The sequence below is a fragment of the Mustelus asterias genome, chromosome 4 (assembly GCF_964213995.1).
Source record: "Mustelus asterias chromosome 4, sMusAst1.hap1.1, whole genome shotgun sequence".
In the NCBI taxonomy this organism is placed as follows: Eukaryota; Metazoa; Chordata; class Chondrichthyes; order Carcharhiniformes; family Triakidae; genus Mustelus; species Mustelus asterias.
The window spans coordinates 49,984,205-50,003,035 of record NC_135804.1 but is presented as its reverse complement, the minus strand read 5'-3'; the positions used below and the strand labels follow the sequence as shown (position 1 = coordinate 50,003,035).

Genomic DNA, 18,831 nt, shown 5'->3' with positions numbered 1-18,831 from the left:
GGTGTGTTGATTGTTTAACTACATTACCCTGAGGCCCTCGACCCCTCATGAAACAAAGGGTTACATTCCAAAATAAGCCCAAGTGGCAATATTTTTAGGCCCTGAATTTTCAAAAGAAAAAATGTGCAGGATGATTTTTTTTTAAATGTTGCTCTTGACAGTAACATTCCTGATTTTTCTTTTTCATTTGCAAAGATTCAGCAATTCTAGGGAGTGCATCTCAAGAAATTGAGGGTGCATAGCCATGACGTCCCATCCAGAGAATATTTTTAAGTGTTATCTTTTTCAGTTTCAGACTTGCACAGAGCTCCAAACCCCTGCACTAACTTTTCTAAAGAGTTATTGTACTTTATTTTTCAGGTTTATGGGGTTTGGTCAACAATGCTGGAATATGTTTCAACATCAGCGATGCTGAACTCTCGGCCATGTCCAGCTACAGAGGCTGCATGGAAGTCAACTTCTTTGGTGCAATAGCTATAACAAAGGGCTTTCTTCCGCTGATACGCAGAGCAAAAGGCAGAATTGTAAATGTTTCCAGTCCAGTGGGTAAGCTATAATATATGATAGATGCACAACATAATTATTATATGGAAGACTTGGTGGGGGGGGGTGTCAATCTTACCAAAAAAATTCTAAGTGCTGATGGAGCATGAAAACAGGAGATTTTCAGGCCATTTTTCTCGGCGAGAGCAAAATTCAAATCTTATGACACTTTATAACAAAAAAAAGAGGCAAAGTGTGATTCTCGCCAGTAGGGGGAGTGCAGGGAGTCTATGCACGCTGGGAAGCTGGCTGCTGACTGCTTGCGTGTGCTATTGCGCATGTGCACGATCTCCTACTGAACTAGTACATTGTAGATTGTCACTCCCCCGGACGTTGCAACTCCGCCCCCCTCCTATCTCCAGCCTATCACGGCCCTGGCAATTGCCAAGTGCACAGCCCCCATATACCCCCTCCCCTTAGAACCTGCCCTTGGCACTGCCCAGTGCCTGGTGGGCAGTGCCAGTGTCTGGTGGGCAGTGCCATGCTAGCAATGCCCAAGGGGCACAACCCACCCCTGCCCCCAACCACCCAGGGGGCCTCAATAGCCATCAGTCTCACCGGCGAGGCCATCATGTCAAGTCCCCATTACTGGGGACCATGCGTGATCATTGCCGGTGAGGACCTCCAATGACGAGTCCATTAAGGTAAGTGAGCCTTATGTCCTGAGCACACTCCTCGTATTAAAATGAGGATTTAAATCTGCCTTGTGCCGTTTCCAGGTGTGAAACTGATTACATCAGCTTAACAGGGTTCGTAATATCACGAGAGGCAGTCTCTCGCTATCTTACTGGCTCGTCAAGCTGATCGACTGGTGTGACGAGCCATTAAGATCACCCCCTTAAAAGCAAAATGGCCTTAGTTTCTTGCTTTTATTTCCTCTCTCCAGTTACAGCCTGATCAACCTCTGGGTGCTAGATGCACTCCAGCAAGTGGTGAACTTGGTGCCATGCATTAGGTGCTCCAAGGTTCTCTCAATCTCTTATAACAAATTTGGACAGAAACCAAGGACATGTGTACCATTTAGAGCGACTCCCATCTCTAACTTTCATGAAAATCCTGTTTCTTTGACTGATGTTGTGACGGAGCAGGTAAAACTCTTTTGAAACTTGACCCCTACAATTGGTTGCTACAGGTGGCAGTGCATTAATCCATCCGTGTACTGCATTATCCATCCATCTTTAATATATTGTTCCCTTCCTGGTAGTGGAATTTTAAAAAGTAAACAACTGCTAAGTAGTTATTGTCACTGCGGAGTTGGTAAATGCAGTGTTTCATGGTATTTCCTGATAACTGCAAAAATATATATATAAAGCACATAAAAGGGAGTGGCTCATCTGGCCCCTCAAGCCTGTGCTGCCATTCAATAAAACCATGGCTGATTGTGGTCTTAACTTCACTTTCCCTGCCTGCCCCACTACGTGCCTATACTGACTGTATTAGGCAGTAAAATAATAAAACAACCACATATCAACCAACTGTGAACAAAATGATTGCAGGTATATTGATAAGCCCAATGACATTTTGCAATGGAAGAAGTACAGCAGGTATTTAAAAATAGGTTTCCAGTAACACAATCAAGAGTCACTCATCAAGAATGTCATTTCAAAGACAAAGAACAAAGAACAATACAGCACAGGAACAGGCCCTTCAGCCCTCCAAGCCCGCGCCGCTCCCTGGTCCAAACTAGACCATTCTTTTGTATCCCTCCATTCCCACTCCGTCCATATGGCTGTCTAGATAAGTCTTAAACATTCCCAGTGTGTCCGCCTCCACCACCTTGCCTGGCAGCGCATTCCAGGCCCCCACCACCATTTCAGCATTTTTATTAGTTGCAGTTTAATAGAAATCTAACTGATCTTGAACCATCCATTTTCTTCCAGGAGAGATTCCGTTGCCATTCTTAGCAGCTTATGGAGCTTCGAAAGCAGCACTCACCTTATTCACAAACATTTTACGCCTGGAGTTGAGGCACTGGGGAGTGAAAGTGTGCACTATTCTTCCTGGACCCTACAAAACAGGTAGGCATTATTTGGCAGAGTGGCAAAAGACAGCAGAGGTAGTACTTTGGACCCGCGATGGCGCCAGTAGAATCATAGAATCCTACAGTGCAGAAGGAGACCATTCAGCCCATCGAGTCTGCACTGACTACAATCCCACCCAGGCCCTATCCCCATAACCCCATACATTACCCTAGCTAATCCGCCTAACACCAAGGGGCAATTCAGCATGGCCAATCCACCTAACCCACGCATCTTTGGACTGAGAGGAAACCAGAACATCTGGAGGAAACCCACACAGACACGGAGAATGTGAAAACTCAGGTTCGAATCCCACTATGGCAGATGGTGGAATTCGAATTTTAATAAAGAACATCTGGAATTAAGAATCTACTGACCATGAAACCATTGTCGATTGTCGGGAAAACCCATCCGGTTCACTAACGTCCTTTAGGGAAGGAAATCTGCTGGTCTACTTGTGACCCCAGAGCCACAGCAATGTGGTTGACTCTCAATTGCCCTCCAAGAGCAACGTGAATAATTTTTAAAAAAAAGATTCGGGTCTGAAGTTGAACTGATAAAACAGTTGTGATTTACACCAGTTTTCTCTCCAATTCAGCACTTTTGGGAGAATCACCCCTCTGGTGTGCCAGAAAAACCACCTCCACTGGGCCTTGTGCAGCCAAGAGTAAACGGAATTGAGGAAATCATTCCCACTTTTCCTTGGTATTGGACCACGGAGTATTGAATGCAGTTGACAGCAGGCACTTGCTGAGACAAGTGCTGACAATTGATCTGATGGTGTACATAAATTGTAATAGCTTACATTCCCTCAATCTTAAAATGATCAATGGGACTAGAAACTGATCCTCCTGGAGCAGATAATATCCTGTGTCAATAAGCAGTTATTTGTGTATAGTCAGTTGGAATGATCAGAATCATAGGCTACACCATGAAATTTTTATTCAGGACTCTATTGCACAATCCATAAAGACCAACAGAACATCGTTCTTTCACTGCTCAGTAAGTAATTGGGGTGAGAAATATAGATACATTTAGGATAAGCACATAAGGGAGGGAGGAATGAAAGATCTGTTGAAATAGATGATTGTGTGAAGCATATATACCGGCATAGGCCGACTGGACCAGATGGCCTGTTTTTGTGCTATAAAATCTATTTAATATATGTAACATAGATTCAACCAGGAGCAAGAAAATAATGCTATTCATTGCAGAATATATACTCCTTTTTAGACAATAGTTTTAGGTCTTGGATTGTTCATGAAGCATCTTTTAGTGTGGATCAAAAAAAGTACAAATTCCAATACTAACCTTTAACCTGACTACAGCTCTGGAATGCAGCTCAATTTCCATGACTAATCCAAAAGATTAATGTGACCTTTGCAACTTGACCCCTAATCCTTTCTACCCGCCCCCAAACATTTTAACAGATGAGTCAGTAACTGCTGAACACAACAATTAGCAAAGGATCCAGGAGGAAGGTGAGTTTATTATTTGCAGCAAATTATGATCTGGAATGTTCTTCCTGAAAGGGTTGTTTGAAGCAGGTTCAATCGTAACTATTTAAAAAGAGAGTTGGATAAGTACTTGTAAAGGAAACATTTTCAGGACTGAGGTTAAAGAGGACTGTGGGGGAGTGGGACTAATTGGATAGTTTATTTGAAAAAAGACCCAACATAGAGACAATGGCCTGAATGCCGTCCTTCTGTGGGGCGGGGGGGAGGGGGGGCAGTAGTGGAAACTCTGCAGATAGATTTGATTCCCCTCAACAATCGAGCATGTGCCAGAACATGACGGTTTGACTCCTCACAATCTACTCACCCGCAAGTGTCCTCTTCCCTCCATGTCACTTTTACAGGGTTGAAGTCAATGCATCTTTATTAGTTTGTTCGGGACATGGGAGGGAATTAAGACTGTGAGAAAGCGTGCTTTTAATGGGACCTGGCTTCATACCCCTTCTAAAGTGCTCAGTGTCGATGATGAGAATACTCTTGCGCAGGCAAACAGTACAATGCAAGAGGGTCTTGTGGAAGGGCTGGGTTTTTCTTATTTTGACTCCATTATTTTCATTCAACCGCTAAAACAACACTCCTAAACAATTGCATTGAAGTTAATGGTCACTAGTTTATTCTACGGGAATGTTCAGTGATCGGCCAGACAAGTGGACAGAAGGCTGAAGCACATCTGTGCTTTCTCACTAGCCAGCTGGCAGTGCTGTCCAGTATTAAAATCGCTGATCAGTGCTTGGATTCCCGCAACCACCAAGCCTCACAAAGCAAGCTGCAGGCTTCACCGGTGGGCACGGGTGGAAGTAACTCCACCCCCCGCCCCCACCCCCTCAAACTGAAATTCACTGAATTCATTGGACACCCTCAATGTTCAGATTGACCAGGAGAAGACAATTTACATTTAGATAAATGCAGTGCCTCGCGTGCTTTTAATTGGTAAAATGTCCTGAAGATTATTTTATCTTGTATTCTCCTTGACTCCGAGTTCCATTCATATTGTAAGGACAGTTACATTAGGTAATTATAAAGATTCATCACACACAGTCCCTTGCTTAAGCTAGTTCTTTCCCAGGATATCAAAAATGTGTATCTCCTTAACCTCCCTCAATATTTTTGTTTTCCCACAATTTTGGGTTTGTTAAAATCCCGGCGTCACCTTATCAGAACTCTTAATTTTCTATTAATTCATTCTAATTGGGTTGTGCCCCTTCAGCTTGGTTCCTTTTAAAAATAAATATGGATTCTGTTCCCTGAATTTTTTTAACGTGAAGGCCGGAATTCTCCGGCCGTTCAGGCCGGCGGGGATTCCCCAGTCCCGCCGGGAATGCATCCTTGCCCATGGGTTTCCCAGTGGCGTGTGGTGACGTCAATGGGAATTCCCACTGACAGCAGAGGGACCGGAGAATCCCGCAACTAGCAAACAACGTGTCACCTCCCGCCGGCAGGAAATAACGCAGCTGGGAGGCCAGAGAATCTCGCCCAAAGGGTAGTGGCTTCTGGGGCTTTCTAAACTGAGGTCAATGAAACTTTGTTGGCTAAGGGTATTGGAGGATATGGAAGGGAGGCAGATAAATAAGCTAATGTGCTGGTTAGCCCTGGTGTAAGTTAATTACAGAGCAAGCTCAAGGTTTCCAGTATTCCTTGGTCCTAGATTTGATCTCTGATCGGTGCAGCTGGGCAGTAATGCTATAATTGGCCTCTGTATCTCAGGGATTGGAATGGGAATCTCTCTGGCCTGCTGCTGCTATCTAATAACCTCTGCTGTAAAGGCAGATTTTTGGAAGGTGTTGGGTTTGGCTGTTATGCCACTGGCATTTACATGCTGCCAAAACTCACAGTACAGCCTTGCACGTGAAGTACAGCCAATTGGACAAGCTACCAAGAAGCTGCTCACATCAATCAACAGTTTCATGGAACGGAGGAAAAAATAAACAGGAAGTCATAAATAATTTACTACCTGTAACATCCAGAAACTGAAAATTGGCAATCCATTGCAACTCCCTTTTAATTTTCTCAAATTTAACTACATTTCAATGTTAGAATATTATATTAATTTTGTGTGCATAATATCCAATGGTGGCACAGTGGGTAACACTGCTGCCTCACAACGCTAAGGACCCAGGTTCAATTCCCGCCTCGAGTCACTGTGTGGAGTTGCACGTTCTCCCCATGTTTGCAAGGGTTTCCTCAGAGTGCTCTGGTTTCCTCGCACAGTCCAAAGATGTGCAAGTTAGGTTGATTGGCCATGCTAAATTACCCCTTAGTGTCAGAGAGATTAGCAGGGTAAATACATGGGGTTACAGGGATAGGACCAGGATGAGATTGTTGTTGGTGTAGGCTCGATGGGCCGAATGGCCTCCTTCTACACTGTCGGGATTCTGTGATTCTATGAATCTGGAGCCATCGTGACAAAGAGTTGACATGAACTGAGTGAGAGGGTAAGAATTTGGGCAAGTGGGTGGGCTGGTGGTTAGGGAACTCGTATCCATGTCATATTTCAGGGGTAGGGCTGTCAAAAACCAGTCTGCCCGGGAGTTTCGAGGTCCATCCAGCATTTGTTCAATGGAAGGGATGCAAAAGGACCAACACTTTTATAATGTCCAAGGCCCAACCATCTTAGCTGCTTCATCAATGCTCTCTGCTCCTATCATAAGATCAGAAGTGGGGATGTTCGCTGATGATTGCACAAAGTTCAATACCATTTGTAACTCCTCAGATACTGAAGCCATCCATGTCTGCCAAACAGCAAGACCTGACAGGGCAACATTCAGTCTTGGGCTGATAAGTAGCATGTAACATTCATACCAGGCAAGTGCCAGGGAATGACCATTTCCAACAAGAAAAAAGTCTAATCATCTCCTCTTGATGTTCAATGGCATTACCTTCACTGAATCCTCCATCAACATCCAGGGGGTTACCATTGACCAAAAACTTAACTGAATAAACTATTTAAATACTGTGACTGAAAGGGCAGGTTAGAGACTAAACATTTTGTGGTCAATCACTCCTTCCTTGACTCCCCAAAGATGCAAGTCAGGAGAATGATTGAATACCCTCCACTTGTCTACTTGCCTAGATTAATAATAACATAAATAGGTGCAGGAGTAGGCCGTTTGGCCCCTTGAGCCTGCTCGGCCATAAATAAGATCATGGCTGATCTGATTGTGGCCTTGACAGCACTTTCCTGTCTGCCTCCCATAACCTTTGACTATCTTGTTAATCAAAAATCTGTCTAATATATTCAATGACCCAGCCTCCACTGCTCTCTAGGGTCAAGAATTCCAATGATTAATGACCATCTGAGAGGAAATTCCTCCTCAATTCCATCTTGGAGACTCCTTAATCTTAGGCTGTACTCCCTGGTTCTAGATTCCCCCCTGAGAAGAAAATCCTTTTGGCTTCTACCCAGTCAAAGCCCCTCAGAATCTTGCATGTGTTATAATCCAGGTCGGAAACTCCAAGGTGTTTTATGAAATCAGTCTAGACTATCAGTTTTGCACTTTGAATTTGGCTAGGGTGAGCATGAGATGTTTCATGCCAGGTATGATTCAAACGACCCACTAGGGAGCTTTTATCAAACAAGAATACAGTTAACATATAGAAAGAAAATTAGCAATAACTTTTACCAGTTGCAAACAAGAAAAAAAAACATGATATTGTATAAACCTTAATGTGCTGTTCCAAGATAACATTCTTACCAACATATACCCCTGGTTTCAGTTTAGCACAGAAAATACGTATGCTCACATGATTTTTCAGCTCTGCAATTAGTCCTGTGAATTAGTCCTGCAATCTGCTGTGAATTAGTCCTTTGAATGGAGAATTCAAACTCTGGCTTCTCCATTCTGGAATTCCCAGCACCTCGAGGTAGAAATAGAGCGACTGCTGACCACCAACAGTAAGGTTTCCACTCCAGAAAAGTAAGAAAGACTGCTTCCAATAAGCCAGCAGAATTTCTAATACCAGGGAGAGAAAACACTGCATCCAGTCTGGAGTCCAAACATCTTCTAACTGGCCAGCAACCAAAACTGAAAGTAAAAGAACTCTTGAGGGGGGAAAATAACTGTCCCACCTGACCTGTCAATCATTCTTTCCCCCCAACAATTCCAAGAGAGTGCATTCAGCTCAGATTAAAAATGAACAAAAAACCATTAGATCATTTAAGCAGCAATCGGTGGACATCTAGTCAGGCAGCCCAGTGCCTGCTTATCGCAGGGAACATGATTAAAAATAAATTTCTTAAAGGCACAGTAGCGTCACACATGTTTCAATAAGATCATCTCTCATTCTACTAAACTCCAATGAGTATAAGCCCAGCCTTTCCTAATAACACACCCCTTCATCCCAGGAATCAGCCTAGTGAATCTTGTCTGAATTGTCTCCAATGCAAACATATCCCTCCTTGGGTCAGGAGACCAAAACCGTATGCAGTACTCCCATTGTACAGGGGAGGCTGTGGTGTGGTGATATTGTTACTGGATTACTAATCCAGAAACACAGGGTAATATTCTGGGGATCCAGTTACCCGGTTCTGTTTGAATACCACCAGTGTAGATAATGAAACTTGAATTCAATATTTTAAAAAATCTGGAATGAAGAGTCTGATGATCACCATGTTGTAAAAACCCATCTGGCTCATTAATGTCCTTTTAGGGAAGGCAATCTGCTGTCCTTATCTGCAACATTCCAACAGTTTGCCAAACTAAAATGAACCCTTTTGTCTCAATTCTCTGTTTCCTGTTTGCTAATCAATTCAACAACCTGTTATTTCTAACTCTTCTGTGATTCATGTGTGAGGACCCCAGATTGTCCCAAACCACACTTTTACAGTCACTCCATTTAAATGACACCTGCTTTTCTAATTTTCCCACCAAAGTGGACAACCTCCCATTTTCCCACATATCATTCTCCAATGTCAATTTTTTGCCTACTCATTTAACCTATCTATATATCTCTTTACAGACTCCATTTGCTTTCCTGTCTTATCTTTGTATGATCCACAATTTTAGCTACAATACACCCAGTCCCTTCATCCTAGTCATTAATATAGGCCTACAATGTGCGGGGTTATGGGAATAAGGCAGAGGGTAGGCATGAGCAGGATGCTCTTTCGGAGTCGGTGCACACTCGATGGGCCAAATGGCCTCTTTCTGCACTGTAGTGGTTCTGTGTGACTCCAATCCCACAGCACTGTGGTTGACTTTTAAATGGCCTAGCAAGCCACTCAGTTTAGGAGCAGTTAGGGATGGGCAATAAATGCTGGTCTTGCTAGTGACATCTACATCCCATGAAGTAATTTGTTTTTAAATTGTAGCGTGACTTTCCTACTCTTATGCTCCACCCCACATGCAATAAGGTCAACATTCCATTTGCCTTCCTTTTATTACTTGTTTAGTGATGACCATTGACCTGCCCACCAAACCTCACTGTACAGATTTGCATATGAAGAGCAGCTGATTGGACAAAGTATTGAGAGGTTGCTCACATATACAATGGCCCTAGGGTAGTGAGGGAGAAAAAGGAAACAGAATCCAAAATAATTTACGACCTGTTATTGCTAAACTCTTCTGTGTGCAAGGACCCCAGATTTTCCCAAACCGCACCTTTGCAGTCTCTCCATTTAAGTGACATCTGCTTTTCTAATCTTCCCACCAAACCTCACATTTTCCCACAAATCATTCTCCAATGTCAAATTTTTGCCTGCTCATTTAACCTATCTATATATCCCGTTTAGATTCTATTTCCTCCTCAAAGCTTGCTATCCTGTCTAACTTTGTATCGCCCACAATTTTAGCTACAATGCACTCAGTTCCTTCATCCTAGTCATTAATATAGATTATAAATAAATGGGAACCCTACGATATTCCAAAATTTGCCAAGCTAAAATGGACTCTTTTGTCTCAATTCTCTGTTTCCTGTTCGCTAACCAATTCAGCACTCGAGAAGCTCAACATCATTCAGCACACGGCAGCCCACTTGATTGGCACCCCATGTCCCACCTTAAACATTCACTCACTCTACCACATGTGCACACTGGCATCAGTATGTACCATCTAAAAAATGCACTGCATTGACTCACCAAGCATCCTTAGACAGCATCTATTGAAACCCATGACCTCTGCCACTGAGAAGTACAAGGCAGCAAATGCATGAGAACATCATCCGCAAGTTCCCCTCCAAGCCACAGGCCATCCTAACCCAGAACTTTGTCCCCATTCCTTAACTGCCAGTGTCGAAATCCTGAAACTCCCTAACAGCATTGTGGACGTACCTATAACACATGGACTGCACCGTTTCTAGAAGGTGGCTCACCATCACTTTCTCGAGGACAGTTAGGGAGGGAAACAAATGCTGGCTAAACCAGCAAAGCTCAAATCCCTGAACAAATAAAACAGAAGTCCACAACAGTCCTTGATCAACTTGATTTGATTTTGAGTTGATTTATTGTCATATGTATTAACATATTGTGAAAAGTATTGTTTCTTGCGCGCTATACAGACAAAACATACCTTTCATAGAGAAGGAAACGAGAGAGTGCAGAATGTAGTGTTACCGTCATAGCTAGGGTGTAGAGAAAGATCAACTTAATGCAAGGTAAGTCAATTCAAAAGTCTGACAGCAGCAGGGAAGAAGCTGTCCTTGAGTCAGTTGATACGTGGCCTCAGACGTTTGTATCTTTTTCCCGAAGGTGGAAGAGAGAATGTCCGGGGTGAGCGGGGTCCTTAATTATGCTGGCTGCTTTGCCGAGGCAGCGGGAAGTGTGGACAGAGTCAATGGATGGGAGGCTGGTTTGCGTGATGGATTGGGCTACATTCACGACCTTTTGTAGTCCTTGTGGTCTTGGGCAGAGCAGGAGCCATACCAAGCGGTGATGCAACCAGAAAGAATGCTTTCTATGGCGCATCTGTAAAAGTTGGTGAGAGTTGTAGCTGACATGCTAAATTTCCCTTGTCTTCTGAGAAAGTAGAGGCGTTGGTGGGCTTTATTAACTATAATGTTGGCATGGGGGACCTTGACAGGTGGTTGGTGATCTGGACACCTAAAAACCTGAAGCTCTCGACCCTTTCTATTTCGCCCCCATTGATGTAGACAGGGGCATGTTCTCCTTTACACTTCCTGAAGTCGATGACAATCTCCTTCATTTTGTTGACATTGAGGGAGAGATTATTGTTGCCGCACCAGTTCACCAGATTCTCTATCTCATTCCTGTACTCTGTCTCATTGTTTGAGAATTTCCCTCAGGAAAGCAGCAAATCACTTGTGGATCATGTTTGTGCAAATCTTTTCCTTGTAAAATAATCAAAGATTGCTCTGGGAATTTTGTTAATCTTTCTGAAATTTGGGATGAGTGGTTGTCATTGGGGTAGAAGAGCATCTTGGAAGTCCAGGCACAGTTTCCAGAGTGGAATTTCTTGGGGAATTTATAACGTTATAACATCAATCACTTGAATAACTCTAAACAGGAGCCATTGCTTCAAGGGCACCTCAGTCCAGTTCGGAGATGCCTGTGGCTTTGTTGTGCATACATCCACATGGTTCTATTCATTTTAGATGACCTTTCAATGCCAAAGCCCATGAAGTATGCTTCTTAGTAAGGCATGACATGAACGTGGTGTACACCAAAGCAATCACTCACACATTGTAATGACACCTGGAGGCCAACAACAGTTCACGCTGTTCCAAAATCAATTTTAAATTGCGTAGTAGGTTCTACCAGTGAATGCAAAACCAATAAGTCAATGTTCCAGTCAATCTCTTACTGATGCAAAAAAAACCCGTCAATGTAAATCATTGACTGTGAGTCAAATACTGTTTTTACTACACAAGATTCCAAGAATTTTTCCCCCACTATTTCTGGCTTTGCAGGTTGGAATCTGACCTTTTTTTTCCATCAAAAGTTGCGACTCAGTAGCTGTTGCTGTAATCCGGTTAGCTGAGCAGCAGGAGAAGCCCAGAGTTACTCTTTTCGTTGTGTTCACTCGGACCTCAGGAGGAGTCCAGCCGTTATCTGGCTGGTGGGAATGATTTGTCACAAAGTGCTAAAGCACATGAGGCACTCTCTGCTTGACACTACCAATGCCCACACAATGTAAAGCGGAAACATCCAATTTAGAATTCATTGGTGGAATACAGTGACGCATTTGATCAGTTGCCTTTTAATGGGCAATTTTCCTGCCCTTGCTCCATCAGCTGCAGCCTCGCCCATTCAGCTGACATATTGGAAATGTTGCATGTTGCACACTGTATGCGGCATTGTTCCCAAACTGATGTCACTGACTTGCAGTGGGTGGTTAACTGCAAGTCACCGATTTTCAGTGGATCAGGGTTAAATGTCCTGGCGAGGGTCTTTGCCGGTGAGTGCAATGGCGAGTGAGCAATGCAAACACCCCAGCAAGACCTGACATGGCTTTTGTGTCGCCACTGGTATTTCTGCAGCGCAATAATGGCAGATGCAGATTTTTATTATTTCAAGGCCCTTCCAATTGTAAAATACTTAGAATTGTTTAATTTGCTTTTTTTAAAAAAGAACCAAATCAACTCGGTCATTCCTGTGGATTTATTGTGTCTTTAAAGTAAACAAATGTAGAATTTTATCTTGCAAAATATCAATATCTGTTCCACAAAATTTACGAGACAGCTATGTATATTCCTAAAATATCAGGGCACGTTTCATGACAGCAGCTCTAATAATAGCTCATACCGTTGCAGAACGAGGAAAACTGAAAAATAATTTTGTCTCCAAGTCCCTTATTTTTGGCGTCAGTAGCAGAAAAGCAGTCTGCTGATTCTGTTCATTTGGACTCGCGCTCAAAGTTGCTCAGCTGTCTTCCACTAAACTCTCATGTCCGTTTCCCTCCTGACCCAAACGGAGAAAGGGAGAAGCTTTGTTGACAGACGGCAGGGACCGGTTGTTATGTTCACTGCCGCCGTGCTGAGGGTATGTCGAGCTTTACTGCAGACAAGGGCTGGTAGCTCAGTGTCAGCTGGTGCAGAGGAGCGAGGGACAGGCCAGCCCGTGTATTGAAATCAGGGACTTTCTGTTGAAAGTGTGAGAGCGCTGCCCCACCAGATGAATTCAAAAGCGCTGAAGGGAAAAATCTAAGGTAAAGGTAAAGTTTATTTATTAGCCACAAGTAAAGCTTACATTAACACTGCAATGAAGTTACTGTGAAATTCCCCTAGTCGCCACACTCTGGCGCCTGTTCGGGTCAATGCACCAAATCAGCACATCTTTCAGAATATGGGAGGAAACCAGAGCACCCGGAGGAAACCCGCGCAGACACGGGGAGAATGTGCAAACTCCACACAGACAGTGACCCAAGCCAGGATTCGAACCTGGGTCCCTGGCGCTGTGAAGCGGCAATGCTAACCACTGTGCCACCCAACTGAATCTTCTTATCAAAGGCTCCTTGTGAATTGAATTTCCTTTATCCATCCTGTTGGTCACTTTTGCAGAAACAAATAAGAACAAAAAAAAATTGTCCTGCACGACCATGCTGCCCGACTGAACTAAAACCCCCTCCCCTTCCGGGGACCACATCCCTCCATTCCCATCCTATTGTAGGGAAGTTGTTGGAGAGGATTCTTAGAGACAGGATGTATGCGCATTTAGAACGGAACAATCTCATTAGTGACAGACAGCATGGTTTTGTAAGAGGGAGGTCGTGCCTTACAAATTTGGTGGAGTTTTTTTGAGGAAGTGACAAAAACGGTTGATGAAGGAAGGGCCGTGGATGTCGTCTATATGGATTTCAGTAAGGCATTTGACAAAGTCCCACATGGCAGGTTGGTTAAGAAGGTTAAGGCTCATGGGATACAAGGAGAAGTGGCTAGATGGGTGGAGAACTGGCTTGGCCATAGGAGGCAGAGGGTAGCGGTCGAAGGGTCTTTTTCCGACTGGAGGTCTGTGAACCTGAAGAAGGGGCTCAGAGCCTCGAAAGCTTGTGTGGCTTTTGCTACCAAATAAACCTGTTGGACTTTAACCTGGTGTTGTTAAACTTCTTACTGTGTTTACCCCAGTCCAACGCCGGCATCTCCACATCATGACCAGTGGTGTTCTGCAGGGCTCTGTACTGGGACCTCTGCTATTTGTGATATATATAAATGATTTGGAAGAAGGTGTAACTGGTGTTATCAGCAAGTTTGTGGATGACACTAAGATGGCTGGACTTGCGGATAGCGATGAGCAATGTCGGGCAATACAGCAGGATATAGATAGGCTGGAAAATTGGGCAGAGAAGTGGCAGATGGAATTTAATCCGGATAAATGCGAAGTAATGCATTTTGGAAGAAATAATGTAGGGAGGAGTTATACAATAAATGGCAGAGCCATCAAGAGTATAGAAACACAGAGGGACCTAGGTGTGCAAGTCCACAAATCCTTGAAGGTGGCAACACAGGTGGTGAAGAAGGCATATGGTATGCTTGCCTTTATAGGACGGGGTATAGAGTCTAAAAGCTGGAGTCTGATGATGCAGCTGTATAGAACGCTGGTTAGGCCACATTTGGAGTACTGCGTCCAGTTTTGGTCGCCGCACTACCAAAAGGACGTGGAGGCGTTAGAGAGAGTGCAGAGAAGGTTTACCAGCATGTTGCCTGGTATGGAGGGTCTTAGCTATGAGGAGAGATTGGGTAAACTGGGCTTGTTCTCCCTGGAAAGACGGAGAATGAGGGGAGATCTAATAGAGGTGTACAAGATTATGAAGGGGATAGATAGGGTGAACGGTGGGAAGCTTTTTCCCATATCAGAAGTGACGATCACGAGGGGTAACGGGCTCAAGGTGAGAGGGGCGAAGTATAACTCGGGTATTAGAGGGATGTTTTTTACACAGAGGGTGGTGGGGGCCTGGAATGCGCTGCCAAGTAGGGTGGTGGAGGCAGACACGCTGACATCGTTTAAGACTTACCTGGATAGTCACATGAGCAGCCTGGGAATGGAGGGATACAAACGATTGGTCTAGTTGGACCAAGGAGCGGCACAGGCTTGGAGGGCCGAAGGGCCTGTTTCCTGTGCTGTGCTGTACTGTTCTTTGTTCTTTGTTTGTCAAGGTGCCCTTTAAAAGTCACTATCGGATCTGCTTCACTACCTCCTCCGGCAATGAGTTCCAGGCATCCTCCACCCTCTGTAAAAAAACTTGCCTTGTACATCTCCTTTAAACCTTGCCCCTCGCACCTTAAACCTATGCCCCCTAGTAATTGACTCTTCCACCCTGGGGAAAAAGCTTTGGACTATCCACTCTGTCTATGCCCCTCATAATTTTGTAGACTTCTATCAGGTCGCCCCTCAACCTCCGTCGTTCCAGTGAGAACAAGCCAAGTTTCTCCAATCTCTCCACCTAGCGATTGCCCTCCATACCAGCAACATGCTGGTAAATCTTTTCTGTACCCTCTCCAAAGCCTCCACATCCTTCTGGTAGTGTGGTGACCAGAATTGAACACTATATTCCAAGTGCTGCTTAACTAAGGTTCTACAAAGCTGCAACATGACTTGCCAACTTTTAAACTTTAATGCCCCGGCTGATGAAGGCAAGCATGTCGTATGCCTTTTTGACTACGTTCTCCACCTGTGTTGCCACTTTCCAGTGACCTGTGTACCTGTACACCCAGATCCCTCTGCTTATCAATACTCTTAAAGGTTCTGCCATTTACTGTATATTTCCTATCTGTATTAGATCTTCCAAAATGCATTACCTCACATTTGTCTGGATTAAACTCCATCCACCATCTCTCTGCCCAAGTTTCCAACTGACCTATATCCTCTGATGATCCTCATCGCTATCCACAAATCCACCAACCTTTGTGTCGTCAGCAAACTTACTAATCAAACCAGTTACATTTTCCTCCAAATCATTTGTATATATTACAAACAGCAAAGGTCCCAGCACTGATCCCTGAGGAACACCACTTGTCGCAGCCCTCCATTCAGAAATGCACCCTTCCACTGCTATCCTCTGCCTTCTATGACCGAGCCAGTTCTGTATTCACCTTGCCAGCTCACCTCTGATCCCATGCGACTTTACTTCTGCACCAATCTGCTATGAGGGGACCTTGTCAAAGGCCTTATTGAAGTCCATGTAGACAACATCCACTGCCCTACCCTCATCAATGCAAGAAATCACAATCTTATTAAACTTTGTCACACTCTACTGGATTTTAACTAACTTGTGTAGGTTAACCTTTACTTACACCATGTATTTCTAAATGCTCCCTAATCTCACTTCTCATTATGATTCTAAACATTGGCTGATAAGTGGCTGTCGTTACTAGCTATTTCCTCATTGGACAAAGACGCTACATTGACAATTTCTCAATGCCATGGTGCGGGGTGCATAGAATTGGGGTTCAGCCTTTGCTACCCCCTTTCTCACTCTTTTCAGCTTGGGTTTTGCACCATCAGACCCCTGCAATCTTTCTGCCTAGACTTCTGCTAATTCCTCTTCTACAATCATCTCAAATATACCATATGCTCCCCCCTCGTGCTTCGAAAGTATCACCTGTGCCACCATTTGGATCCACCAGTGCGAAATTTCATGTCTTTGCCTTACATTTTCTATTCCACCCTTCACTATCTTTTTTTTAAAAACTGCTTTGCCTTTTACATACTTGCAAAAACCCTTATCAGGAGCAGGAAATAAAAGTAAAATTATTTGTATTTTGGACACTGACTAGGTAAAGCTACAAACCAACGTGTGCTGATAGAAGGCCATTTAGAATTTATTCCCCTTACGATTTCAGACCCTGATGTCAGATGTTCGTAGAATCCCTACAGTGCAGAAAGAGGCCATTCAGCCCATCCAGTCTGCGCCAACTCTCTGACAGAATATCTTACCCAGGCCCTCTCCCCCACCCTATCCCCATAACCCCACGCATTAACCCTCGCTAATCCCCTAACCTACACATCTTGGGGCACTAAGGGACAATTTAGCACGGCCAATCCACCTAACCCGCACATCTTCCGGCTGTGGGAGGAAACCGGAGAACCCGGAGGAAACCCACGCAGACACAGGGAGAACATGCAAACTCCACACAGTCACCCAAGGCCAGAATTGAACCGGGGTCCCTGACGTTGTGAGGCAGCAGTGCCACCCTAATGGAAAATGTTGCAGAATTTCAGGATATTTTAAAGAATTGGTAGCAGTCCAATTCTTTGGTGCACATGGTTAAAGATTCTTGACGTTTTTCAGAAAAAATATCAGTAAATATGATAAATGAAGAAATCACAAACATCCAATTGCTCAGTGACTGAATACATGTTTACTCAACAATTGCTTGAGCTTATCGCTTGGGAGATTAACCGTAATGAGGAATAGAGCCCTTGACGTGGACAGTTTTGAGACATATCAAGTGGTGTGTGGTTGGGTTATGGGTGAGACTCTAGCTAGATTCTCTATGGTCCAGGCCATGCTCCCAGTGAGCTTCATGTTCAGTTGGAGCAGATTGTTGACGGTAGAAGTTGGTGATTCTGACCCGGTGCCCAGCTGTGAGAGGTCGTGAGGGAGGGAGGAAGATTCAGAAGGAGGGCCACTGAGGATCAGGCACCGGGGGCCATTTGTGTGGGCCAGTGCCACTTTATGCTCCACCTGATACCCCCATTCCCCTCCCCCAAAAGAAATCTGTTTTTCACCTTGAACGTGAACGTACTTTACACTGAATAGCTTGAAGTGCTCTCTTTGAAGGCAGCTGTGTAAATCACTCAAAGAAAAGCAGCAATAGGAGGAGCTCTCACTGCATCCTTTGGGTCCTATTCGATGTCATAGGAACTCAATTTACAAGGCCTACCTACACACTCGCCTGTGTGTGCACCTGAGCTGGCCATGTTAGGACACCCATCAAGAAGAAAGCACTCTGGCCATCCATGAAAACAGGTCGTCACTCATAAATGTCATTCACTACTCCTCCATTCCCATTCCTGCCTGGAAACGAGGATTGATTTCCAATTCTAATATTTGGGAACAAAATGTAACTGTCATGTCTGGAATGACAGTGAGAGGACATCATTAAAATACAGTTCCATTGCTGTAAAGCCATTAGTGATCTGTATCTATTATGGCATGACTCTGGTATCACTAGCGACAATATTGTGGAGGATTCCCTAAGCGGGTTAAAAGTAAAAATTACTCTGCGTTGTGCTGAACTTTTATCTCAATGAGTAAAAGTGCCAACATCTGAAACAGAGGCTGTTCTCCTTGGCTTCTGTTGACTGGTGAAAGGAGTTAAAATTCTTTTCCTCAGAAATCTTGATCCAAGCTCCACCCTCTTATATTTTTGGAACTGCCAAACAAAAGTTGGTTTTTTTTTGGCTATCTTGTTTCTTTTGTCTCAAGTATGGCTGTGCAAGTGCTGATGGGTCAAATTTTAGGTCACGGTCCTCTGTCAGAAAGAGATGGTTGGCAATGGGCTATCCTTGTCTAAATATGCCTCAGTACATGACATAAAGAAAGCTGCTGGCATTAAGCAATGTTAAGGCCAGTGGTTAGTGTGGGGGTGGGGGGGGGGGTAGTTCCACTTCAGCATTGATCAGGGTGCCCTTAAAGATGGTGCCTGATCTCTGTGGAGTTGGTCTTGCTGGCTCTATCAGGCCCCGCCCCATCAGAGTGAAGGCATAAACCCCGCCCACTCATTTTTATTTCCTTAGTGCCTAAAAATCTGGACTAAAAACTCAGCAGTGCCACATGTCAGTTTTCATGACAATTCAGTGAGTTTTCAAATATAAGCTGCCAAAGGACAAGAAAATAATGCTGAGTGAGCTCTGTAGCCCATCA

At 44.2% G+C, this 18,831-nt stretch overlaps 1 protein-coding gene across 2 annotated transcripts in view; it reads left to right on the top strand.

The window, feature by feature from the left end:
• The window catches only part of hsd11b2 (hydroxysteroid (11-beta) dehydrogenase 2), a 167,881-nt gene that overhangs the window by 145,887 nt on the left and 3,163 nt on the right, over nucleotides 1-18,831 (top strand). For both annotated transcript variants that reach the window (XM_078210991.1, XM_078210992.1), the window contains exons 3-4: nucleotides 361-546; nucleotides 2,424-2,561. In XM_078210991.1, coding sequence (XP_078067117.1) covers nucleotides 361-546; nucleotides 2,424-2,561 — 324 coding nt within the window. The remainder of the gene's footprint in view (nucleotides 1-360; nucleotides 547-2,423; nucleotides 2,562-18,831) is intronic.